A 27,993-nucleotide genomic window follows, 5' to 3' on the forward strand; every position below is an offset into this window, starting at 1 on the left:
CAAACAAATATTGAGGATGATAGCTAGTGAGGTCTAATTTTGTCTTATGGAAGACATCTCTGTTCATTTGATCTCCATATTTCTTTATTTAAGTCTGTTTCTTCTTTCCATTACACTTTCTGAATATAACTAAAGGGATATAGTTTGAAGGTAGATATTCCTGGAGGTTAACCGGTGTTTGCATTCTTCTATTTAAAAATTCATAGAGTGAAAGGGAGCCAGGTACTGGCATACTCGGTTAGATGAACATAGTACTAAGCACAAGGACCTGTGCAAGGATCTGGTTTGAGTCCCTGTATCCCCACCTGCAGGGGGAAGCTTCACAAGTGGTGAAGCAGGTTTTCAGATGTTTATCTTTCCCTCTCTATCTATCTATCTATCTATCTATCTATCTATCTATCCATCTATCTAATCTATCTCCCCTCTCCCTCTCAATGTATCTCTGTCCTGTCAAATAAAATGGAAAAAAATGGCCACCAGCAGCAGTGGATCCATAATGCCGCTGACACCAAGCCCCAGTGATAACCCTGGAGATGATAAAGAAGTCATAGGGTGCACAATTTACCACCAGCAAGGACCCAAGTTTGTGCCCCTGCTCCCCATCTGCTTCATGAGTGACGAAAGTCTTGTCAGTCAACAGTGATTAAAAATAATAAAATAAGGTATCTTTTATCCAGAAAATTATGGAGATAGCACAACGGTTATAAAAAAAAAAAAGAGAGAGAGAGAGATAGAAATGGCCATGCAGGAGGCTCTAAGATTCCAGGATCAATCTCTACACCACCAATAACCAGAGGTGAGCAGTGCTCTGGATAAAATAATTATTTTTTTCTAGAGTGTCTCTGGTATGGCCAATATACTATTGGGATTGAAGAGTTCTGAGAACTGCTTCTTCATGGCTGATGGATGATCTAGAGAAGGACCATCAAGTCTTAAAAGTCTGCAACAGAGCTGGGGAAGTAAGCTTTCTTTGAAAGCCTTGCTGCTTTTCCATGTACATGATTGTACATGATCCAGATTCTATTTTGGGCCCCACCACATTATTTTTGCCAGGGCACTGCTCATCTCTGACTTTAGTGGGTGCCTGGGATGGAACTTGGGACTTTGAAATCTCAGGCATGGAAGTATTCTATTGGGATGTCAACAAAAAAAAGTCATAACACATTTTGGCATATAAGAAAAAGTATCATGATGTTTCTAACACATCAAAGGAAATGTAGGTTCTCTCTCTCTTTCAAAATAATTAAATTAACGTTAATAAAGTTCTGGGGAGTGGTTTCAAAGTTGTCAAAACCCAGTAGAGCCATGTAGAATTGACTCCATCCCCACATATACACATTCTGCCTCACACTACAGAACCCAGATAATCTAGAAACACTCCCCTTAAATCAGAATGGAATAAGGCATGGTGATGTGCAGAGATGGAAGGTACACTTTTCTTTCTTGGTAACAATCTGTTCATAAGAGGATCTGTACACTGCAAACTTGCTTCAGTGGGAGTTTTACCTCCTCCTCCTCCTCCTCCTCCTCCTCCTCCTTCTCCTTCTCCTCCTCCTCCTTCTCCTCCTCCTCCTTCTCCTCCTCCTCCTTCTCCTCCTCCTCCTTCTCCTCCTCCTTCTCCTCTTCCTCCTCCTTCTCCTCCTTCTTCTTGCTGTATTGGGTTTTTTTTTTTTTTTTTTTTTGCCTCCAGGGTTATCACTGGGGATCTGCGCCTGCATCATGAATTTACTGCTCCTGGAGGCCATTTTCCCCCTTTTGTTGTACTTGTTGTTTATCATTGTTGTTATTATTATTGTTGTTATTGCTGTAATTGTTATTAGATAAGACACAGAAATATTGAGAGAGGAGGGGAAGACATAGAGGGGGAGAGAAAGAAAGGCACCTGCAGACCTGCTTCACCGCTCAAACTGGGATTCTTATGCTGGTCCTTGCGCTTCGCACCATGTTCACTTAACCCGCTGCACTATCACCCGACCCCCTCTACTATCTTCTGACCCAAACTTCTTTCACCATTGGACCCCTAAAAGGCCTGGAAGGGTGCCGTCACACTTCTTCAGACCAGTAGTTATGCCTGGGAGAAGCTGAAGATTCCAGGAGGGACCTGATCTGGGATATTTGGCTATTTGACAAAATTCAACAGTGGACAAGACTTCAATCCTTGGCATCACAAATGTCAAAGTCATAATTTGGTTCTCTCTCTCTCTTTCCCTCTCTTTTGTGTTAATCCATTTTAGGTGTCTCTAGTGTGCTGAATGTGCTGTCAAATTGGAAAGCCCCCTATACAACAGTCTTTATAGCTATTTTCTGTTCACTATGAAAATCACCAAGACTCTATAGTACTTTTTAATAGCTTCAGACTGGAAACTCTTGAACAAAGTGTGGAGTTGGGAAAAGCTGATGCTTTCCCTTCCCACACTGCCCCTCTGGTCCCACCCTAGGCAAAACAGTCCTAGAGTCACCAATCCTCTGTCTTGGCTGCATTCCATACTTACTTAGAATGAAAGGTACATAAATGTAAGTTTAAATACTTAAATCACAGAGATAATATTACTATTTGCAACAATTTAGGAGAAAAAGGGAGGGGTTTATACTAAGCAGACAAGTGAGAAGGAGAAAGATTAAATACCTTGTAATTTCAGCCACATATGAAAGATAACAAAAACAAAGTAAAACAACCAAAAAACAGACTTTAGATTCGGATGATGCTAGGGTGGTTACCAAAGTGGAAGGGGCTAGGGGAGGGAGGAATTGGTCATGGGTTTGATGTGGTGGTGACAAAGGTTTATTTAAACTTTTATCAGTAGACTTGGTATGACAGCTTGTAATCGTGTACTAGGGAAAAATAATTAAGAATTGAAAAGGTGTAATTCTACAGTCACACAGTGTTGTAAACCAACATTGTCTTAATTCAAAAAGGAAAGCTTCATGAGATTTCATGAGATATTTTATTGTAATAAGCACAGGAAGGAAATAGTTACATGCTGTCACACTATGAAGACATGACTTAAAATCCCAAGTTATCATTTTAGAAAACGGTAGCACCTAATATCAAAACTAACAACTTTGAAATGATGAGACAGTATTTTCACTGACTTCTTAAAAATGCATTAAGAAAGTTGTATTTTCTGCATCTTCAGGGGATTCGACTTCTGTTGAGTCCCTGAAGAAGACTCCACTTGACCTCAACACACACACACACACACACACACACACACATACACACACACACACACACACATCCAACGATTCCACCAACATGGCAATTCTGTGACCACACTATTTGCTATGACTTAGTTACTTTTCTCAAATTTCTGTGACTTTCTACTCTGTTCACCTCAGCATAATCCCTACTCTGCCCAACCTTCTATAGTTCTACTCAGCATACATTTCAAAGTGTTCTAATACAACTCTCTCTGAGGTGCTTTACAGAAACCACAAGAAGTAACAACTTCCCACACTCTTTCTGAATTTCTGGCTTAATCTACTTACATCCTGGTAACCTCCATTCACCTTTGTATGTCTCTTTTTCATTATAAACCAAAAAGGCATAATAGAGACATCACTCACAACATTGTAGACTATCTCAGCAGTTTATATTAATTGCTCATTTATGAATATCCCATCCTTGTAAACTGTGAAGTAGTAACTCAGACCCCTCTGTAATAAAATGATTTAACTGATGGTCCTCTATAGAAAAAAATTTTGGTCCATGGAGTGAGCTGTTACTCACAGAGACACAGAACCAGTAGTATTAGACACTGTACACGTGACGACTATCACACTTGTACCAACATACAGAGCTAATGTTCATCCTTTCTCCTCTTATTTCTCCCTTTGCAAATCTGCTTCCAATAACTTTGTAATCAGTGCAGATTGAAAACTGGTAAATGTTAAGGTCACCATAACCCCTGTATGCATATCATTTCATGAATTTCTCTCATAGACAATTTGAAGTCTATTTCTTATTTTGTTGTATTTTTGGCAATGAGCAAAGGCTGAACTATCTTGCAGTTGGACAGAAAAAATCCTTTTCTAATGTGTGTGTGTTGGGCTGCGCTGTGGGGGAGAAAGAAGAGATCAGAGCAGAGGGGGAACACAAATCTTTATTCACGGGGGCACCTCAGAGTTGGGTGAGAGCGCAGCGGTTAGGGCCACGTGGAGCTAGCAAAATGGCTGCCTCCTGCTATGCGCAGCAACCCTTCTCTGTGTCCGGTCACAGAGGTGAAAAGGCATAAAGAGGGGGAGGGGTGGAAGCAGAAGGGCTTTTATGGGAGAAATTCTGGAAGTGGCAAGTCGGGATGGGATTGTCTAGGAAACGGCACTCTGGGAATAAAGTTTCAACTCCCGCGGAAATTGACAATATCCTGAGGGAACAACATGGTGGATGTGACCGAATCTGCACAATTTTCCAACATGTGTGTGTGTGCATGTGTGTGTGTGTGTGTGTGTGTGTATTTGCATAGCTTTCCCTGAATTTGGATTCAAGGTTACCACTTAAATGGTATACATATAAACACACACATGCATAGTGTGTGTGTGTGTGTGTGTGTGTGTGTGTGTGTGTGTGTGTGTGTGTGCCAGGACATTGGGCATCAATCTCAGTAGGGCTGATATAAATCCTGTGTAACTCCACTCAAGTTTCTGAAGTAACAAGGTTTTCTGGAGAAGGCAAGCATGGTGACACCTGATGGATTCTACCAATGGAAATAGGCGGAGTATCAGTGTTTCTTGACCCTTTGTGTTTTAGCACCTAAGAACCACCTCTAGAGTGCACTCCTTTCCTTGGCTGATCCTGGTAGGAAGTTTACACTAATATTGCCCTGTAATGCTTCCACAACTCTCCTGGGTTTAATTCCAAAAATCCAGTCATTCAAAGTCATTCTTGGATTTCATTTTTTTCTTTTGTCCTTCAGGGTTATCTCTGGGGCTTGGTGCCTGCACTACTTTTTTTTCTTTTTTTTTTTAAATATTTATTTTATTTATTTATTCCCTTTTGTTGCCTCTGTTGTTTTATTGTTGTAGTTATTATTGATGTTGTCATTGTTGCATAAGACAGAGAGAAATGGAGAGAGGAGGGGAAGACAGAGAGGGGGAGAGAAAGACAGACACCTGCAGACCTGCTTCACCGCCTGTGAAGCAACTCCCCTGCAGGTGGGGAGCCGGGGTTCGAACCGGGATCCTTATGCCGGTCCTTGTGCTTTGCGCCACCTGCGCTTAACCCGCTGCACTATTGCCCGACTTCCGGTGCCTGCACTACTAATCAACTGCTCATGGTGGACATCTTTTTCTCATTGCTGCTGTTGTTGCTGTTGCTGTTGTTGTTGCTGGATAGGACAGAGAAAAAATGAGATAGGTGGGAGAAATAAAGAGGGAGAGAAACACCTGAAGATCTGATTTACCACTTGCAAAGCAACCCCCCCCCACACACACACAGGTGGGGGGCCAGCGGCTTGAGCTGGGATCTTTGTGCTGGTCCTTGTGCTCCGTACTGTGTGTGCTTGATCCAGGGTGCCACTACCTCCCCCCCCCATTCTGGATTTCTAACCTCACCAGGCTCCCACTACTCTCCATTCATTCAGAAAATCCTCCAGTCTCATCTCTGTGTTTGTCTTCTTACTGCTCAGGTCTCCCTGAAGTACATCATCCTCAAGAACTTTACAGTTCAGAAATCATTTCCTCTAGGGACTTCCAATAACAAACTGCCTAGTCAGGGTGATGCTACGATGATTTGCAAGCCAACATGGGAGTAGACAGCTCCAGAATTTATGAATCTGCAGCAGGAGAGCTTATTTACTTTAAACATTTGTCGGACTTCTGTCTTACCTCCCCTCTCTCCATGAAGAAAAGAGAAGCCCAAGTTGAATTTAGAATTACAGGAAAAACAAGAGTTTTGGAAGAGTCAAAATACTGAGAGAAAATTCTTCCAAATATCTGTAGACAAAAGCCTGCTGACCCTTTGCCCATTTGGTCTGTCTTTCTGTGTCCCTACACTCATCTTCAGACTTTCAGTTCTTATTAAGACCATGGAGGTCATGTTTCCTGAGGGGGGGTCCTACTTTGTTGTTCTGCCTCATCGCCTCCTTGGACCCAAACTTTGATTTGAAGTGTACAGTTGCTTTTGCTACAGCACATGATTAACTTAATATTGATGAAATGAATAAATACTTGTATTTTATGAAACACACACACACACACACACACAGAGGCACACATTTCGCCAACAATCAAATCCTTCACCATCTCCTCATCAAAGTAAAATGTCACTAGAAGTAGAGATTGGACATCTATAAAACTGCTTTCTAGAAGAATTCCAAGTATTTCAAATGACACAACTGGACCATCCAAAACTCTTAATGTATATTGATCCCAGAACTTGAGGCCTGAAAGAACTAATATTTACAGAGTTCTAAACAAATCAACAGCAACAACAGTAACAATGATAATATAAGATTACAAGGCCATTAAACTCTAATGCAGAGAAGTACCTGGGTAAAGCTGTTAAGTATAGTGTATAATCCCTGGCTGGGAGGTTCTATTTTTCAGTGCAGTGTATCAAATTTGGCAATTAAGGGGTGTGAATATATCTATGCTTTAAAGATGTGGAACCATCCAAAGTAAATAGCTTTTCTGATAAATCCTACTGCAATGCAGTTGCATCTGATAAGGAAGGTTATCATACTCCTGCTGCATGCTCCCTCCCTCCACTTAGCTCAAATCTTTTTTTTTCAAATCTTAACGTATGAAGTTATACACAGGCTTTGTATGTGCCTGTGTGTGTGTGCACACGTGAGACCTCACACATATGAAGCAGGCACTCCATCACTTAGTCAGATATCTGGTGTGTGTGTGTGTGTGTGTGTGTGTGTGTGTGTGTGTGTGTGTGTGTGTGTGTGCGCAAATTGTATCAGGAAGATTATATTTCCTTCTTTGCATTTTCTGGTAAATATTAGCCACTTGAAAGCATCATGATCACTGCAATTCCTCTGTAGGTTTTTCCACAGCAATTTCTTCTCTCTCTTGACCAGGAAAGTTCTAGGAAGATGTCAAACATTCCCTGTGGATCATTTTCAAATTTGAGTGTTTTTATGATTTTCAACATGAAAGTGTCTGAGTGATTATATTAAATCATTAACGTTGAAATATTCTAAATGTTACTTTTATTCTTGTAGCCTTCTTTGTTTCTGTCCTCCTTCTCTTCCTTCTTTTTTTCCTTTCTAGAATTCACTCAGGTATTTTCTCAATACTAACCTTTTCCTTTTGATTATTTTTTCAATCACAGGTTATTTTTGAGCCCAACGCGTGGAAAGTGAATATATGTTTGAGATCTATTTTACAATATAGACAAAAAAAGTTAGGCCTTAGGGGACATGAACGTCACTTAAATACTGTACACATCTTGTGTTATACAGGGGTAAGGTTGGGGATGCAAAGATCAGCTACTTTTGTCTATCTTTACAAAAGAAATCTTCTTCCATAAAAGTAAAAACCAAAGAGTCTTTTCAGCATCTGCTCTCAGAAGCCTGCTGAGAATACATTTTACCCATAGCTTTGAAAGGATCTCTCTCTCTCTCTTTTTTTTTTTTTTTCAGAGCATGCCCAGTGTTCCCAGAAGGTGATGGGTTGAAGGTTCCTGTTCTTATTTGAGCAATGAATAAGCACTGGACGTGTTCTCCAGGGATGAGCTGGTTATTTCTGGTGTGGAAACATTGTAGGTTCCTAAAAAATAGAACAGCAGCTTAGCTGAAGACATCATGATTAGTGGGGCATGAACTTGCTCTGACGGTCTAGAAGGGGGGGAGGCTACAGACCAAGAACCAGCTAAGGTTGGCCGCGTGCCTGTCCACAAACTCATGCCCTCCTACTAAGACCCAAGTGCCAGCGAACTGACCGCCTTCTCTTCTCAAACATGCATGGCAGCCAAAAAGCACTAGCTATTTCACACCATCCCAGCAGCCAAATTTCTACCAAGAACACAAAGTTCTCAACCTGATCACATGCCGACACATGCATGGGCCTGGTGACATAAGCATGAGGGATTCTCCCCCTCCTCCTTCCCCTCCCCCTCCACTGGAGTGATTTTGGAAGCACTTGAGCCTGGGATTTGTTGGAGATGGGGTGGGGTGGGAAAGGATAAGGGGGGTGGTGCTTGGGAATGGGAGGAAGGAAAGAAAAGGAAAAACTGACAGGAGAAAAAGAAGGCAGGACCAGAAAAGAAGCTGAAGTCAAGTTGGAGGATGCCAACAAAAATGCCAAGTGTAAATGTGGCAGGGCAGGCAGCTGAAGCAGCCTCAGGAGACCTTGTGTCAGCAGGAAGGAAGTGGGAACTGAGCACAAGGGGAGTGAGGCCAGAAGGGGAGTGAGGCCAGAAGGGGAGTGAGGCCAGAAGGGGAGTGAGGCCTATGTGCTGGCCAGGGGAAGGGATGCAGTGGCCACCCTACCATCAGATTGATGAACTGTCACTGCTAACAGGGTTGCCATCTTTGCCTGGGGGGCCCTTTGGGGCAGCTGATAACATAAACCAAAATTACAGTAGTTATGGACACCTCCAAATAACTAGTGAGCTGTTACACTGACGACCAGTAGGCTTAGATCCTGGTCCTTCCCAAAACAGAACCCCAACTCCGATTTCCTCTGATTGAGCAACATGAACCCAGTATTATTACTGTTATTCCACTGACTCACTGCAGTGTTTGTACCTTAATACAAAGGGAAAAGAGGGACCAATACCACTTGTCGGGCAAGCCCTGAAGGTGGAATAATTATTGCCTAGTAGAGCTAATGAGTAAGTTTCAAAATCAAAAGCGAACATCCTTTTCTGAACCTCTTGGTCTGGTATGTTGATATAATTCTAGACTCTTAACTTATGAAATTTTCTTGATTTCAAGAGGCTGGAAGGGCTCCTGGCATCTATCTTTCTGAAGGGGATGGTGACAAAATACAGAGCTTTCAATTTACTAGAGAACTAGGGACCCACTGCCCAAAGTCATTAATATTATTCACTCATTTATAAGGTAAGGACTGAGGCTTCTAGTTGAAAGGCTAACTTGGGTAGTCCCTCATAAATGTATGCACAATCTGATGACAAATGTCAATGTGTAAAATAAACACATTTCAAGAGGGAGATGAATAAAGTATAAAAGAGAAAGAAGCCCACCATGTATCTTATTGTAGCAGCTTCTAAATAGATTTACTGTAACACAACCCAGAGACAAGACCTAGTTATTCCTATTTAAAATGAATAGGAAGGAACTTCATATTTGACAAGGTCAACCATTTACGGTTGATTCAATTTTAACAGACAGTTCTCCAAAGGCTTATCTAGATTCTCCGATCTCACTCTTTCTAATTTTCATTAGAGAAAGGCAAGAGAACATAATAGTTCTGCATATAACTTTCATGTCTGAGGTGCTAGGTCCCAGATTTGATGTCCAGTACTATAGCCAGAGTTGAGCAGTGATCTGGGAACAGCAATACAAATAAAAAACATGAACACCTCAATGATGATTACCTGTCCATTGGAGGTATTTTGGAACGTAACAAGTGAGGTCCTACATTTAATTCCTGTCTCCAGGGAGGTCATTGCAACAAAATAATATGAGGTGGGAGATTCCCCTTCAGGGAAAATTTGACCAGCCAGTCAAAGGAAGCATCTAGAGGTTGCCACGTACCTGTTTTACCAAACAAATTGTTAAATCTTCTTGATATTGGGGAACTCATAGAAAATACAGGTGCAGATGAGCCTAGGGATGTTGACTAGAAGAGAGAGAGGAAAACACCATTAGTAATAAGTATGGCAGTCCTCCCAGCTCACCACCTGCAGGGGAGTCGCTTCACAGGCAGTGAAGCAGGTCTGCAGGTGTCTATCTTTCTCTCCTCCTCTCTGTCTTCCCCTCCTCTCTCCATTTCTCTCTGTCCTATCCAAAAACAATGACATCATCAACAACAATAATGACTACAACAGTAAAACAACAAGGGCAAGAAAAAGGAATAAATAAATATTAAGAAATAAGTATGGTAGTCCCAAGTTCCTGTTTTGCATTCTGAGAAAATGTTTGCTGACCTCTAGTGTCCACTGCCTGCCCCCGCCCTCCCCCCCCAATTCTCTCCCATCCTGTTTCCTTAAGGCTTGATTTGCACAAGGAGTCACCTTGACACAGACTATCAGTGTTGCTACACATGTACAAAATAGTGTATTTTACTGTTGACTGTAAACCATTAATCCCCCAATAAAGAACAAAAAGCTGCTAGCTAAATCCCACAGTGTTTACAAGAACTGGGACTTTCCATACAGAATAATAAACTATACTTTCCCACGCGCAAAAATAAATAAACAAAAAAGTAAATAAATAAATATAAAGATAAAAGATACACTTCAAATGTGTGCTGTACTGTTTGAAAGGGTTCTAGATCTTGTGACGTATGCAAATTGTTAAATTTGTTTGGGAGAAACACTTTGCAAAATGAATCACAGAAAATTCTAGGCATCACTGTTCCTCCACTTGTACCCTCTCTTGTCTTGGATTTTCTCCCGTGAGACGATTGATGAGCATCAGCCTTTCATTGCCGCTTCAAGCTGACATTCCCTGGACTGTCGGAAGCCCTGTTTAGTTAAGACACTGTGGGCGCAGTGTCTTAGTGAGAACTTCACAGCTGAGTTTAATAGGTAGGGGGGAACAAAGCAAAAGCACTGATTTATGCTGCAGGTAGTCAAGGAGGGACGGTCTCATCAATATTTTTCCTGCCCCACTAGGGAAACAGAGAGGCAGACTGGGAGTATGGGTCCACCTGCCAAAGCCTATGTTCAGTGGGGAAGCAATTACAGAAGCCAGACCTTCCACCTTCTGCATCCCATAATGACCCTGAGTCCATACTCCCAGAGGGATAAAGAATAGGAAAGCTATCAGGGGAGGGGATGGGATACGGAGTTCTGGTGGTGGGAATTTTGTAGCCTTGTACTCCTCTTATCCTATGGTTTTTATCAGTGTTTCCTTTTTATAAGTAAAAAATTAAATATATATATATATTTCTACAAAGTCAGACTTACCTTTGAGTGCTGTGAGGACCACCTTGACCGTGAAAATTTATTCAGCAAAGCTTCGTGAACCTGCAACATTTAAATGATTTCCTATTTATTTATCTATTTGCCTTCAGGGTTATCGTTGGGAGTCAGTGCCTGCGACTTTGAATCCACTGCTCCTGGGTCTATTTTTTCATTTTTTTTAATTGGATAAGATAAAAATAGAGAGAGGATGGGAAGACAGAGAGGGGGAGACAAATATAGACACCTCCAGACCTGATGAGACCCCCGTGCAGGAAGGGAGCCAGGGGCTCAAACCGAGTTCCTTGTGTGGGTTCTTGCACTTCTTACTATGTGTGCTTAACCCACCATGCCACCTTCCGGCCCATGAAGTTCTAGTTCTAGTTAAAGGGAACTAAATACAGGGTCATGGATGGCAACATGATGTCATAATGTGTCATGCACTTCTATCGATCACGGCACTGTGAATCCGAGACCTATATAATGTTATAAACCACTGTTTCTTCAATTTAGAAAGTTGGAAATACATTAGGGAGGTTTAATGAAGATTTTGATCCCTACAGGATGAATTATTTGGTCCAATGAAACAATGCAATGTGTCTAACATTAATTTGAAAGATTTTTCTAGTCCCATGCATTCAAATGGTAAGTCAAGAACAGAGTAAAACATGATCTGAACTGTGAAATATGTAGAGGAAAAAAAAAAAGAAAAACTTATTGAAACAATTGAAACATTGTAGAATTAAAGGGGCTGGGGAGTCGGCGGTAGCGCAGCGGGTTAAACGCACGTGGCGCAAAACGCAAGGACCAGCGGTAAGAATCCGGTTCGAGTCCCCGGCTCCCCAACTGCAGGGGAGTCGCTTCACAGGCGGTGAAGCAGGTCTGCAGGTGTCTGTCTTTCTCTCCCCCTCTCTGTCTTCCCCTCCTCTCTCCATTTCTCTCTGGCCTATCCAACAACAATGACAATAATAATCACAACAACAGAACAACAAGGGCAAAAGAGAGAATAAATAAATAATTTTTTAAAAAAGAATTAAAGGGGCTGTTTAAGTCCAACATGCCACATGTGTTTCGGATTTGCCTAGGAGCATGCGAATATCACTGGAAAACGTGAAGAAGACTGGAGTGTGGTGCATCCCCTCCCCCCATAACCAAGGACTCTGGGGATCGAGGGGCGGGGCGGGAGAGGGCTGGAGAGGGCCGGACAGGGCCTTAGGATGCTGGTGCAGGCGGGTGGAAATGACCTAAGCTGGAGGTGAGAATGCCTTTAAGTGCCTATAACAGGGAGATGAAAAGTCGTACCCACCAGGGCCAGGTGGTGGCGCACCTGGCTGAGCGCACTTGTTACAAGGCACAAGGACCCAGGTTTTAGCCCTTGGTCCTCAGCTGCAGGGGGATCGCTTAGGGAGCAGTGAAGCAGAGCTGCAAGTCTCATTATCTATCTATCTATCTATCTATCTATCTATCTATCTATCTATCTATCTATCTATCTATCTATCTCTGTCTCTATCTTTGCCTTCCCTCTCAATTTCTGCCTATCTCTGTACAATAAATAAAGACAATAAAAAGTTAAAGAAACAAACAAACAAAGAAAAGAAATTGTACCCATGTGTCAACAAACATACTTCAAACCCTCAACACCCACACCCACGAAAACAAGGAAGCGTCATTGTCCTTACCTTCTGATCCCAGAGACATCCAAACAGCAAAATGAACAAGCCCTGAGAGAAGCAGAGGGAAGATGTTCACTTCAAGCCTCCAGTTAAAGCAGAACAGGGTCAAATTGGCATTGAACTTATAGTACTTCCTTCCAGGTGTGTGTTGATGGGATGGGGTCAACAGGGCACATTAAAAAGAATAGCCATCCACCCACACCACATGGTATAAAGGTCTATTTACTTATTTCCCCCATCCGCAATTGTGAACAGGCATGCCTGCTGTTTATGGTATTATTTATATTTATATTTATATTTATATTTAGCCTCACATGTGAGGACATGGGATAGAATGATCAGTCCAGGCATATTCCACAAAGCATTAAACATGAGTCTTATAGTTGGGAGGTACGAACTCAGTAGAAGAAATCAGAACTTGCGTGGTCTAAGGCATGAACATCCAGGGGGTAGCGTCTCCATTTCTCCTTCTCAATCTCTGTCTCCTCATGGGTGAGTCAGAATTAAACACTCTCTTTTGCTTCAAAGACCTTTTGTCTGTACCTCTGCTAGACTGCTTCTAAAGCTTTGACTTATATTAGCTGCCTGTGATTCAGTGAAAAGAGTGCTGGGAAGAAATGTATGAGATCACTAGTTTCACCCCCACAACACACATCCAGAATGAATGATGCTCTGGTGTTCCCTCTCTCTCTCTCTCAAAAAAAAAAAAAAAATTCACATTTTGATAAAATGGGATACATATTTACCTTAAAGGAACATTCATTCAAACAGTATCCATTTCTTTCACAATAATGTGGCAAAACACCTTTTCTGTGTCAAGCCCCTTTAAGGCCCTGGGATGGTTGGAGCTGAGGCTACCCAGGCACTCACTGAGGCAGAGAGCATCAGATGCTTGTGGAAAGTAACCGCTTGATGATTATCGTCGGTTTAATATTGGTATTTTCATTTCAAGCATAATATACTGTATCCACATAATGTTGAAAAACAGCAAAATCCAATGTAGGGGAGGTACTTTCCTCCAACTTGGCTTATCAGGACATTTCAAAGAGTCACAGAGATGACTAAACTCACTGCAGGTGATAGCAACGAGAGGTTCCATGGCAGCAAAGGAATATGCCCTTCCTCTGTCACCGAGTTCTTGTAATTGCCACTTTTAGGGCTAAGATATCCCCCTGATTAAATCCCTTCCCATTCCTACTCCTGTTTGTGTTTCTATCATTAAGTTAATCCATCATCATAGGTACTTCCTGAGAAACTCCACACTACAGAACTCACCTGGAAAGCATTCAGGAGGGTAAATACAATATGGAACACGGCATTGCTTCCCTGGAACACGGTGGCGAGACCAAAACCCCATGTGAGTCCCAGGAGGGGTGTGAGGACACCGATACTCTTGCTGATCTGAAAAAGGCTGCTTTTCTCCTGCTTGCTGGGCTTATCTCCAATGGACGGTCTCAGGATCTTAGTGATGACCACAACTGTGATGGTCACATTCACCACCACAATGATCAGGGCTGGGATCACAAAGGCCAGCAGTGCCTTGGTGTCCTCCCAGTTGAGCCAACAGGCGTTCTTTCTCGTGTAGACTTCCTGGGGCTGTGTGGCACCCACCGTGATGCTGGAGATCACGAGGGGGCAGCCGTAGCCCAGAGAGAACGCAATCACCTTCTGACTGGACTTGCTGGTGTCATGCAGGATGAAAACCAGGCGGTAAAAAAGCATGAGGCCCAGCGTCAGCATCCAGAAAAAGACGCTGAGGTAGAAGAAGTGGATGAAGAAGGTGGCAGCCACGCAAGCCGTCTGGTTAAGTGGGAAGTGATGGTCGTGGATAGCGGCCGCCACAATGAACCAGATGTCGGCCACCAGGAGGGAGGCGGCGATATTTACGATACAGATGTGACGCATGTAGGAAGTTCGATTCTTGGTCACTGATTTCCATACCATACCTTCCACGACCAGGCAGGCTGCTAAGCTCAAGACAGAGAAACACAGCCCAATGTAGGAAATGATGTCCAGTAGTATTTTCAGGAGGGAGTCAGGGTCTGGAGAGTCAGGAGACATGAGGATGGAGAATGATGTCAGATGGTCACAGCTGCAGGAGACGCTCTCGTCACTGAATTCTTTCACGTAACAGCCACTTTGGTCCCACCCTCCTGTGTGGTTGGCAAGGTGAAAGTTCCAGAAGACACACACCGGCACCCCACCGGGAGGGATGTTGTTCTGAAAAGTCATTGAGATCTGGAATGGCTTGACTAGATTGTGACTGACGGTGGTGGTCATCACTAAACTGTTCACAAAATTTTCTGTCTGAATGTCCTGGGCAAGGATGGTTTTGAGATTTGGGAAAGCCAGAGTGACAATGGATGTATTTGGCTGCAGGCTTTCCAGTTGATATTCATCAATGGCCACATTGCCCCAGAGGTCAGAGTCTGAGAAAATGAATCTCTCTTTGTAGGGCCTGGGGCCAGATTTTACTACAATGCTCCTCATCTGCACGTTAGTTCTAGAGAAGAACAGAGCGGTGCCGCCTTCTGACTGTAAGACTCGGGAAAATCTCTCCACTGCATCCAGTAACTGTGAGCTCTGATTGGCCTGTTGCTGTTGCAGCTGCTTCCAGGAACTTAAAACGGGCTTTCCAAGGATGATGTCAACCGTAGAGAGAATGTTCTGTAATTCACATGGCAGGGCGTCAGATCAATCAAATGTTTTCAATCATACAAGAAAGAAAAAAAAAATCCTAGAAACTGGCTGAGTGGGTGCATGAAAAATGAGGTATCATTGGGTATTGGAGGGGGGAACTTTGTCCTGCCTTCTCGTGACAGGAAGTGGGTAGAAGACTAATTCCAAAGACCAAGACATCATTAATCACCGAGCAGTGGTGACTGTGAGAACTAGCCTCTCAGCTCTCACTAAGGCCAATTCAGCAGGATGCCAGAGATCTTGAGTGATCATTTTGTTTCATTGTAGCTCTCCGGTCTGTGAATGCATTTTGCTGGGTTCTATACTACCAGCAGAAGGGAAATAGTTTCAAAAGTCCCACTGAAATACTGAGCATCCAGTGAGCAGCGGTTTAAGACTTAACATTCTTATTTTTTATAAAGAATTTGACCTCTTTTCCATAGATGTAGACTTTGTTTTGTTTTTGTTTTTTAATTTTTTTAAATTTATTTATTTTCCCTTTTGTTGCCCTTATTGTTTGTTGTGGCTATTCATGTCATTGTTGTTGGATAGGACAGAGAGAAATGGAGAGAGGAGGGGAAGACAGAGAGGGGGTGAGAAAGACGGACACCTGTAGACCTGCTTCACCGCTTGTGAAGTGACTCCCCTGCAGGTGGGGAGCCGAGGGCTCAAACCGGGATCCTTATGGTGGTCATTGCACTTTGTGCCACGTGTGCTTAACCCACTGCGCCACCACCCGGCTCCCGACTTTGTCACTTTTTATTTACTTCTGTTCCCAGGATAATTCTCTGCCCTGCTTTGCCTTGTTATGATGGCTTCTGGGACAATCAGAACTGACATTTATTCAATGGTGACTCTCCAAATGACTGTTACCAAAGTCCTAAGAATGATACCTTATCTGGATAAAGGGTATCTCCAAACATAATTAAGTGCAAGATTTTGAGAGGCAACCATGCTGGCTTAGATCAATGGGCTCTAAACTCAATGACTAGCATCTTCATGAGAAGCAGGATACCGGATAAGTAAAGATAAACTGAGGAGATAAATGGAGATGAGAATGAACCAGTGCAGCCAAAATAAAAGACAAAGAATGTCTGAAACCAGTAGAAACTGGAGAAAGTGACTCTTCTTGAAACCCTTTAGAAAAAAGCAGCTCCTACAGACACCATGACTTAAGACTTCCTGCCAAAACATCATCTGCAATATTCCAGCCTTTAGGTTCATGATTAGTCAACAATGTTCTCTGCATTATATCTTAACTCTTTATCAGCCATCAGGTTCCAGATGCTACTATGATGCCAACTTGACTTCCCTGGGCAGATGACCCCACCAATATGTCCTAGAACCTCAACTCCCCAGACCCCTGCTCCACTAGGGAAAGACAGAGACAGGCTGGGAGTATGGATTGACCTGCCAATGGTGTTCAGCAGGGAAGCAATTACAGAAGCCAGACCTTCCACCTTCTGCTCCCCATAATGACCCTGGGTCCATGCTCCCAGAGAGACAAAGAATAGGAAAGCTGTCAGGATGGGAATGGGGTTCTCGTGGTGGGAATTGTGTGGAGTTGTAGCCCTCTTATCCTATGGTCTTGTCAGTGTTTCCATTTTATAAAAAAAAAAAATTAACAAATGGCTATAGTAGTCCTAGCAAACTTATATTTTTGGATTTGTGATACCAAGCTGCTTTCCAGCTGCTTCTGGGTGGGCATGGGCAATAAGAAACTTTGGCAAGATATGGCAGGTTATAAGGCGAAAGAACTTTAAAATATACTTTTCCTACTAACCACTAACCTCATTTCTTTCCCATACACACACATACACACACACACACATATACACACACACACACACACACACACACACACACACACACACACACACACACACACACACACGTTTACTTTACTCGACATATCACTGCCAATGCCTTTCCAAGACTATGGTTTCTGATGGCTAAATTTCTCCCAAGCTTCTGCTCCCAAGTTGTGGGCTCACTACTCCTTGTCTGTTATTTTTAATTGATAATTACAATAACTCCTAAGTCTTGTTGATCTTGGATGTCTCATCACTGTATTTATTTAACCTTGCTTTTATTTCTGTTGTATCCCTTTCATTCATAAAATTTCTTTATCTGATGAGTGTCTGAATAAGCTGTGGCATACATACACAATGGAATACTACTCAGCTATTTTTAAAAAAATTATAAATAAAAAATTAAATTAAAAATGGTGAATTCCTCTTCTTGGATGGAGCTTAAAGGAATCATGTGAAATGAGATCATCCAGCAAGAGAAGGATGAATATACGATGATCTCACTCATGGACAGAACAAAAGGAAAAAAAAAAAAGCAAAATTTGAGCTGGACTAATGTGTACTGCACCAAATTAAGGACTGGGGGTTCGGGGAGAGGGAGGGTTCAGGTCCTGGAACATGACGGCAGAGGAAGCCTTAGGTGGGGGTTAGAATGTTATTAGAAAACTGATAAATTTTACACATGTACCAATATGTATTTACACATGTATTGACTGTCTGTTGTAATCCATTAATCCCCCCAATAAAAAAGAAAAGTCTTTATCTGAATTATTCTTTTAACTGCCTTTATAAAATAATTTATTTGTTTGTTGGATAAAGACAGAAGTCAAGAGAGAATGGGAATACAGAGAAGGAAAAAGCTAGATGCCTGTAGTACTGCTGTACCACTCAGGAATCTTTCCCCTCTAGGTAGGGGCTTGGGTCTTGAACCCATATCCCTGACTATTGTAACATAGACACTCAACATAGGTAGGGGCTTGGGTCTTGAACCCATGTCCCTGACACTCAACAGGGTGTACAACAGCCTGGCCACAAAAATCTTAAGACTGAATTCTCCTCCCTCACAGAACCATGGTCACTTCAAAGCTCATGTTTAATTCTAGGTCATTGAGAATCCTACTTTATACACAGTCTCAAGCCTTTCATTTCTAGTTGTCCTAGAAAGCAGATGAGAATTTGTTCTATGTTCATGAAGAATAAAAGCAGAGATAACAGATTCCCTTAAATCTTATGAGTAAATTCGGTTAAGTTTTAAGGTGTTCCCACCAAATAATTACTAGAAAATTTAGAAACACCAGTAATTGGGAACATCGTCTGCCATCCCAAAAGTTGGCAGAACAGACTGTGATTCTAACATCCAATGTGCTGCTCTGGAAAAAAACAAAGACTGCAGTGGGAAGGGTTATATTTCTTTCTTTGGCAGGGCTGTTAGGTTTCTTTCCTTCCTTCCTTTCTTTTTCCTTCCTTCCTTCCTTCCTTCCTTTCTTTCTTTCTTTCTTTCTTTCTTTTCCTTCTTTGTTGCCCTTGTTTTTATCTTTGTTATGGTTATTATTATTATCATTGTTATTGATGTTATTGCTGCCAGGTAGGACAGAGAGAAATAGAGAAAGGAGGGGAAGACAGAGATGCGGAGAGAAAGACAGACACCTGCAGACCTGCTTCACCAATTGTGAAGCGACCCCCCAGTGGGTGGGGAGCCGAGGGCTCAAACTAGGATCCTTACTCCAGTCCTTGGGTTTCACGCCATGTGCACTTAACCCACTGTGCTATAGCCCGACCCCCCCCCACCAGGGGTGTTAGGTTTCTTGAACACAGTCTTGAGGGTTGAAAAGGTGAAATACAAAACTTCTCTCTCTTTTTAAAAAATATTTATTTATTTATTTATTCACCTTTTATTGCCCTTGTTTTGTTGTTGTAGTTATTATTGTTATTGTTGTTGATGTTGTTGTTGGATAGGACAGAGAGAAATGGAGAGAGGAGGGGAAGACAGAGGGGGGAGAGAAAGACAGACACCTGCAGACCTGCTTCACTGCCTGTGAAGCGACTCCCCTTCAGGTGGGGAGCCGGGGACTCGAACCAGGATCCTCACACCGGTCTGTGAGCTTTGCACCACCTGCGCTTAACCCGCTGCGCTACCGCCTGACTCCCACAAAACTTCTATATAAGACTTAAGCACACTCACCTCCATGGTTTCAGAGCTTATTTGAGTTGGAACTGTTGAGAGCAAATCAAGGATGTTAACAATAGCTCTCAGACTTCCAGGAGATGAGCTAACTTCATGTGCCACCTTGCCTGTGTTGACTGACAGTTCCTGTAGGTATGTAGGTAGCTTTTCATCCTGGGAGGGGCTCTTGACCAAAGCCTAGATCAGAAAAGCCAGCACAGATATGCAATCAACACATTCATCAACATTAACTGATTTAGGATGAAATTTATCAGGTTTCTTTTTCCCCATTCCCATAAATTCATTCCATAACAGGATGTACTCATACACTGTGTGTCTTCTTAAGAATTGACTGAGACCTTATACATAAGGGGGGGGGGGCAGTAGACCAAATCAATCCGACTGACATCCAGCTGAGATGACTTTCCAGAAAATTCAAATACAGTTGAGTTAAGTCGTCACTTGCATGGCCTGTAAGCAAGCATCTTATAGTCTGCCACTCAGCTGTTTCTTACTACTTGTTCTGCTGATTACTAGAGTGAACAATCATCCCACTTTCTTTGGACATTTACTGTTTATAAGTTCATTCTCAGTATAACTATCAGTACTGCTACCTTCTTACAAAGTAGCCTGGTTTGAATGACAAAGTCCATGGGTACTTTATTTATAATTATAGAATCCTTTGATAAGTGCTCAAGAAGGAAACATTTTCCCTGGGAATGCAGTTGTTTTCTTTAATGTATTTTACATTCTTAATATCTCTAGCAATATCACCTGGTTTTTAATAGGGATCATATATTTCTTTATATTTTCTGACTTCATTTTCTCAGCATCACAGAATATGTCATAAAATGTGGATATGTAGTAAATATTCAAAACATTCATGTTGAAATAAGCAAAGCCAACAATAAAATAAGTTAACAGGTCCCTTTTCTTTTTTATATTAATTTTTTTATTTATTCCCTTTTGCTGTCCTTGTTGTTTTTATTGTTGTAGTTATTATTGATGTCATTGTTGTTGGATAGGACAGAGAGAAATGGAAAGAGGAGGGGAAGACAGAGAGGAGGAGAGAAAGAGAGACACCTGCAGACCTACTTTACCACCTGCAGACCTACTTCACCACCCGTGAAGCGACTCCCCTGCAGGTGGGGAGCCGGGGGTGGGGGTGGGGCTCGAACCGGGATTCTTACACCGGTTCTTGTACTTTGTGCCAGGTGCACTTAACCCGCTGTGCTACCGCCTGACTCCCCAACAGGTCCCTTTTCTATTGAAAATGAACCTAGCAGAAGTGGGAGGTGGTTCAAAGGATAAGTTGCCTGCCTTATAATGCATAAGATTCTGGGTACAGTCCCTAGCATGACATGGGAGTGACAAAGGCAACTTCATAGATGGTAGGACAGTGTTTTGGTGAGTTTTTCCAATTTCTCTCTCTTCCTCTCCCTCTCCCTCTCCCTCTCCCTCTCTCTCTCTCTCTCCCATCCCTGCCCCCATGTATAAAAGAAAAAAAAAGTTGACTTTCAGAGACTCAACTGTGAAGTCAAACAATAGATGAGGCATTCAGTCCAGTCCCCAAGATCACATATAAATTAAAGGTAGCGGGGAAGCAATTACAGAAGCCAGACCTTCCACCTTCTGCAATCCACAAAGACCCTGGGTCCATGCTCCCAGAGGGATAGAGAATAGGAAAGCTATCAGGGGAGGGGATGGGATATGGAGATTGGGTGGTGGGAATTGCGTGGAGCTGTACCCCTCCTATCCTATGGTTTTGTTAATTTATCCTTTCTTAAATAAAAAATAAATTAAAAAAATAAATTAAAGGTAGCTAGGTATCTAGTTATGGAACAGGGCCTAATGCTGAGTCCAAACTACATTTTTACATCTCTCTCAGGATATTTTGTTTTTTTTATTACTGATGCTTCACCTATCTTGACCTAATTCAAATTCTAAGATATTTAAGTAGAATGTCTTGGTTGTGCTAACTAAAAATCATGTGCATGCTATTTCAATTATAAGCAAGTTCTGCTTTGTCCTCTCTCTCAGCATCTCTAATGATACCCACCATGGAGCCTGTCTTTTCATCAATTTGGTGTAGATAAGAAAAGAGACAGAAAATAATTAGATAAACAAAACAGGCATCACCCTTTTCAAACAAGATTTCTTTCAGCTGTGAGAAGAGTTGGGAATGGTTGTCTGAACATGTCACCACAAGTCATAATCTTCCCTGTCTCATAAGTATTAATGTATAATAGCTTGTAAAACCTTAGATGTCTTGTGTTTTTAATAAATTAAATGTAAGGTGATATTTATTTATTTTGGTGAAAAGAGCATTATGTCCCCAACACATATCAGCAATCTTTTTTCTTGATAAGAGAGGAAGGTTAGTGCAAATTTCAGAATTATAGGTTACCTCTAAGAACTGAGGAAGTGACAGACCTAGAAAGGTAGAAATCCTAACTGCTTTTTGCACTTATAAGCCTTGTATTTATATATATTTCTTGTTTATTTATTTATTCCCTTTTTGCCCATTTTTATTGTTATAGTTACTATTGTTGTTCTTATTGATGTTATTGTTGTTGGATAGGACAGAGAGAAATGGAGTGAGGAGGGGGAGACAGAGAGGGAGAAAGATAGACACCTGCACCTGCTTCACCGCCTGTGAAGCAACTCCCCTGCAGGTGGGGAGCCGGGGGCTCGAACCGGGATCCTTATGCCGGCCCTTGCACTTTGCGCCACCTACATTTAACTAGTTGTGCTACTGCCCAACTCCCTATATTTCTCTTTTCTATGAAAAGACTAGAGCTGTTTTTTTTAAATATCAAAATCATTCAGAGGAAAGTAATTCAAAGAGGATAAACTACCACCTTCACTTTGGAGGTAATGAAAATAAGATGATGAGACATAGGTTAAAAAAAACCAAAACTTAGAGCTCTGGGGAGGTGGGGTACGGTATTTTTATAAAAAAGTTCTTTTATGCTTTTCTCATATGTGGGAGCTACTCTCTACCCTGATTCAGCTTTCTGGTCTTATTTTCAACTCTGACACCATTTTCCCAGACAACATACTTCCAGCCCATCTGCATGTTAGCTATCATGCTCAGGCAAAAATTAGTAAAGTGAAGAGCCCCTTTGACTATACCTAAAATAAACATACTAGCTTCTTCCAAAATGAAGCCCCCAAATTTCATCTGCTATATTCTTACCTTTAAGTTCCTGATTATTAAATAATTTGTTCTGCTTTATATATCAATACTTTTCAGCCACCAAATTGCAGATACTACTACCATGATGCCAACCTCACTTCCCTGAGCAGATGACCTCACCTCCCACCTCACTAGGGAAAGACAGGAACAGGCTGGGGGTGTGGATCCATCTGCCAATGCCCATATCCAGCAGAGAAGCAATTACAGAAACCAGACCTCCCACCTTTTGCACCCCACAAAGATCTTTGGTCCATGCTCCCAGAGGGATAAAGAGTAGGGAAACGTGGGGCCTGGTGGTGGTGTGCCTGGTTGAGCACATGTTACAATGTGCAAGCAGCCAGGATCTTGAGCCCCCCAGTCCCCACCTGCAGGGGGAAAGCTCCACAAATGGTGAAGCAGGGCTGCAGGTGTCTCTCTGTCTCCTCTCTTCTCTCCCCCACTTCCTCTCAGTTTCTGGCTGTCTCTATCAGATAAATAAAGATTAAAAAAAAAAAAAGAGTAGGGAAACTTCCCGTGAAGGGAATAGAACACAAAACTCTGGTGGTGGGAACTGTATGGAATTGTGCCCCTCTTACACCATGATCTTGCCAATCGTTATTAAGTCACTCATAGAAAAAAGAAGTAAACCAGTAAAAGCAGTTTTGAGAGCAACAAAAAAAGCAGCTTAAGGCCCATTTTCCAAGTGCTGACGAAGATCAAGAACCAAATAGATCTCCCATTGAGAGCTCAGAATAAGAGTCAAAAGATCACCTTGGCCTGTCGGAGTAGATTATTTATGGGGGCCAAGATGCAGTTGTTCTTTGTCATCTTCCACTGGGATCCTACACATTTGTAAGTCTTGATTCCACCTACAGCATCTTCAGGAGCTTCAGGAAATTTCGAGAACTGACACAGTTTCTTGATGACTTTGTCTGGCTCCCCCACACCGAGTAAGGGGTCTTGGCATGTGATGTTCTTGCCTGCATTAGAAACATGGAGGTGAAAGGGACAATTGAAAAGAGAAAGTGGGAAAAAAAGAGAAAATGGCAGTGGACCTAGGTCAAGTGTTGATATTTGAATTCATATTTCTCTTCACTTTATCTTGTTTTATTTTTAATTAATAGAGATGGAGAGAATATGAGGGGAGGGGGAGACAGAGAGGAAGAGAGACAGAGAGTCACCCACAGCCTTGCTTCACCATTCATGAAGATTTTTCCCTTGTAAGTGGAGACCAGGGGCTTGAACCTGCCTCCTTGTGCACTGTAATGTGTGTTTTGTTTTGTTTTTGCCTCCAGGGTTGTTGCTGGGGCTCTGTGCCTACACTATGAATCCACTGCTCCTGGAGGCCATTTTTTCCCTTTTGTTGCCCTTGTTGTTTATCACTGTTGTTGTCATTATTGTTGTTGTTGTTGTTACTGATGTCATTGTTGGATAAGACAGAGAGAAATAGAGAGAGAAGAGGAAGACAGAGAGGGGGAGAGAAAGTTAGACACCTGTGGAACTGCTTCACCGCCTGTGAAGCGACTCCCCTGCAGGTGGGGAGCCGGGGTCTCGAACCGGGATCCTGATGCTGGTCCTTGCACTTTGTGCCACGTGCGCTTAACCCACTGCACTACTGCCCTGGCCCCAATTAATGTATGTTCTTTACCAGATGTGCCACTCTGACTTCTCTTCATATAGTATAAATCTTTTGCCTTTTACCAGATGTGTAATCGTCTGGCTCCTTTTCTCTCCACTCTCAAAGTTAACCAATTTATTGTCTTTTGCCCTGATTTTTTTTTTTTTCAAAATCCCTCCCTGATTTTCACACAAAGGGGACATTCATCCACATTTACGTATTCTGGCTGAATTTATTTAGGACTCTTTCCTACTTGTCACCCCTCAAGAATCATCTTACTGCTGCCTGTACAATCTAAGCCATGGAAAATAATTACAGTTTAATGTGTACTCAAGCTAAAAGGCCATTAGATTAATAAGAGTCCAAAGGGCACAATGCCTGAATCCGGGGATTCTAATCTCTGGCATATTAAAATCACCAAGGAGAAAATCTCCACAGTGGAATTTCCTACCTCTGGGCTCATTCCAGTCCAAGTCAGCCAGAATCTCTCAGTGGGCCTCAGTCTTTAAGGATTTTCATCCTTCAGACTAGTGTTTCTAGCTTGTAGTCCAGACTGACCCATAATAAATCCATCCAAAGATATTATTATTATTATTATTATATATTATCATAACTAAAGAATCGAAGCATTTGTGGCTTGAATATACTACACAATATTTAGAAGCATTTTGTAATATTGTGTATAGGTACTACACAATATTTCCGTCAATGGTTTTCCTTTCTTTTTTTTAAATATTTATTTACTTATTTATTCCCTTTTGCTGCCCTTGCTGTATTATTGTTGTAGTTATTATTGTTGTCATTGTTGGATAGGACAGAGAGAAATGGTGAGAGGAGGGGAAGACAGAGAGGAAGAAAGAAAGATAGACACCTGCAGACCTGCTTCACCGCTTGTGAAGTGACTTCCCTGCAGGTGGGGAGCCGGGGGCTCCAACCAGGGTCTTTATGCCGGTCCTTGTGCTTTGCACCACGTGTGCTTAACCTGTTGTGCAACTGCCCGACTCCCTCCGTTATTCTTTTTAACCTTTTATTATCTTTATTTATTTATTGGATAGAGACAGAAATTGAGAGGGAAGGGATTGAGATAGGAAGAGAGACAGAGAGACTCCTGTAGCCCTGCTTCACCACTCACAAAGCTGCCCCCCTGCAGGTGGGGACTGGGAGCTCGAACCCGGGTCCTTGCACATTGCAACATATGTGCTCAACCAGGACCCAATGGTTCTCTTTTTAAAAAATCCTTATTTCTTCTTAGGGCCAGACTTCAATGGGATGATGGCATTTATCCCATTATCCTCTACTTCTGAGGACACTGATTCTCACAGATGCCTGCCACTCCAACTGTTACATTTAGCTTTGAGAGTTCACTCTCTTGCAGTACAAAATTTTAAAAATAGGTATGTGCTGTTCTTTTGAAAAAAAAAGACAGGGAAACACAAAGAGAAGAACATGAGTAAAAACCGTGTTTATGCCTGAGCTAAGATGAGCTTGACAAAGAGGTGGCCTGAGTAATTCTGGAGAAGATGTGATTGGTAAAGTGAGATGACAGTGAGTCTGAGGACAGAGGGTGCTAGCTGACTTCCTGTGTAGGGTTCACATACCAAAAGGCAAAAGAAGACAACAAGCATTCTGTACACTCTAGTTGTTTAGGTGATAGAACCATGAATCCTTGCTATTTTAAATGTTACCTATCTATCTATCTATCTATCTATCTATCTATCTATCTATTTATTTATTTATTTATTGCCTCCAGGGTTATTTCTGGGGCTCGGTGCCTACGCTATGAATCCACTGCTCCTGGAGGCCATTTTTCCCATTTTGTTGCCCTTGTTGTTGTGCTTGTTGTAGTTGTTATTTTTGTCATAGCTATTGTTGTTGTTGGATAGGACAGAGAGAAATAGAGAGAAGAGGGGAAGACAGAGAGGAGGAGAGAAAAATAGACACCTGCAGACCTGCTTCACCGCCTGTGAAGCGACCTACTGCAGGTGGGGACCTGGGGGCTCAAACCAGGATCCTTATGCCGGTCCCTGCGCTTTGTGCCATGTGCACTTAACCCGCTGCACTACTGCCTGGCTCCCTTTAGGTGTTATCTTACTGAGAAAGAGATCCTGGGAAGAGAGTTGCTCGTGGCAGAAGTCCACAGTGTGATCATGAACCACTTACCCTTTGTTACTAGTGAAGGGACTGCTTCATCCCAGGCAATTACAGAAATAACTTCAAACTGTGACAGTCACACCAGGGCTGAGGGGGAGGCACACCCGGTTGAGCACACATGCTACAGTGTGCCAAGACCCAGGGTTTGAAACCCCCCACCCCTGACCCCCTTCCAGGGGGAAAGTTTCACAAATAGTGAAACAGTGCTGAGGGTGTCTCTTCGTTTCTCTCCCTCTCTGTCTCCTCCTTCCTCTCAATTTCTGGCTGTCTCTGTCCAGTAAATAACTAAAGCTAATAAAAAAGAAAATATTCTGTGTGCATGATAACAAAGGAACGAAAAGACAAATGCTGTTTTTAGATTAATTCACCATTCTCAGCAGTCAATTTTTGCCTTTTTTTCCTATGTAATTTGATAAGACAGAGAGAAATTGAGAGAGGAGAAGGTAGATACAAAGGGAGAGGGAAAATAGACAGCTGAAGACCTGTGTCCTGCTGCAAGTGGGGAGTGGGGACTTGAACCTGCACCCTTGCACATAGTACTATGTGCCCTTAACTGTCTGTGCCACCACCTGTTCCATTTCTTTTTTTCCCCCTTTATATTCTTTTCTTTCTTCCTTCTCTCTTTCTTTCTGTCTGTCTATCTGTCTTTCTTTCTTCCTCTCTTTCTGTTCCTTTTTTTTTTTTCTCCCATTAGGTTTATCACGGGCCACACAATGACTCCCATGCTCTAGTGTCCATTTTTCCCTTTTTAAGTTTGATGGACAGAGATAAATTGAGAGAGGAGGAGACACCTGCAACACTGTCTCACCTCTAGTGAAGCTTGCCCCCTACAGGTGGGGACCAGGGGCTTGAACCTGGATCCTTGCACACAGTAATATACACACTCAAACCAGGTGCACCACAACCTGGCCCCTGGATCACAACCTTCACATCACCCTGTCTTAAGAAAACAACACTTGGAGTTGTATTTTCTTTTTCTGAAACTTCATCCTCACCAGTTACCGTCTACTCTTATCTGTAGTTGAAATGTTAGACTTGACTGCAGTAGGAATTCATCTGCAATGCTTCAGTTTCACTTTCTGCTATCTGCACCAGCAGAGTTCAAGCAGCCTCTTCTGGCCACCCATGTTATCTCTAGTTTAACACTTCGTAGACTCTATATGATTACAGTTTCCATCAAAAGATGTTTCTGTCTTTCCCCTAGGTCAGAGGTCAGGAAATACAACTTAGTTCAGGTCCAGTACCCCATGTTTAGCCCCAGGCTCATCTATGAAGTTGCTCGATATGAATTTGTTGGATGAATAAGAGAGCAAAAAAATTGGATGAACTCTGTTCATGACATAATTTGAAATGTTCTTACCAGGAACAAGGTTAAGCTTCATCAAAGGGCCCCGGACTGAATCATTTGCAGCATTAGTAAAGTGGCAAAATGCATCAACATCTTTTGGGCACCGGGAAATGAGGCTCGCCATGAAATGGTGACTGTAGCATACTTGCTTCCCATCGACTTTTTTTTCTAAGATAGAATCCGAGAGAACAAAATCATAGTGTGATTATCCAAAGCACAGGCTGTGACAATCTAAAGAGCATAACCAGAAGGTTTCAAAGCTCGAAAAGACTTGAAAGGCAAGGACTCACTTCCTATTCCATAGTCTGGTCTTCTCACTGTGGCAAATTCCCC

The 27,993-nt window shown here is 42.3% G+C and overlaps 1 protein-coding gene across 8 annotated transcripts in view; it reads right to left on the reverse strand.

Annotated features, from left to right (window-relative positions):
* Positions 1 to 2,926: 2,926 nt before the first annotated feature.
* ADGRF5 (adhesion G protein-coupled receptor F5) overlaps positions 2,927 to 27,993 on the reverse strand; it is a 137,197-nt gene continuing 112,130 nt past the window's right edge. For 7 of the 8 annotated variants that reach the window (XM_060188714.1, XM_060188720.1, XM_060188719.1 and 4 more), the window contains 8 exons: positions 27,673 to 27,828; positions 23,315 to 23,523; positions 19,384 to 19,563; positions 13,987 to 15,378; positions 12,718 to 12,759; positions 11,045 to 11,104; positions 9,669 to 9,753; positions 2,927 to 7,716 (listed from right to left, as the gene is read on the reverse strand). In XM_060188714.1, the coding sequence (XP_060044697.1) occupies positions 7,637 to 7,716; positions 9,669 to 9,753; positions 11,045 to 11,104; positions 12,718 to 12,759; positions 13,987 to 15,378; positions 19,384 to 19,563; positions 23,315 to 23,523; positions 27,673 to 27,828 (2,204 nt within the window). In that variant the 3' untranslated portion in view covers positions 2,927 to 7,636. Of the gene's footprint in view, positions 7,717 to 8,438; positions 8,506 to 9,668; positions 9,754 to 11,044; positions 11,105 to 12,717; positions 12,760 to 13,986; positions 15,379 to 19,383; positions 19,564 to 23,314; positions 23,524 to 27,672; positions 27,829 to 27,993 lie in introns of all 8 variants that reach the window. The other variant, XM_060188717.1, reaches the window with a different exon arrangement.

Source organism: Erinaceus europaeus, chromosome 4 (genome assembly GCF_950295315.1).
Source record: "Erinaceus europaeus chromosome 4, mEriEur2.1, whole genome shotgun sequence".
Lineage (NCBI taxonomy): Eukaryota > Metazoa > Chordata > Mammalia > Eulipotyphla > Erinaceidae > Erinaceus > Erinaceus europaeus.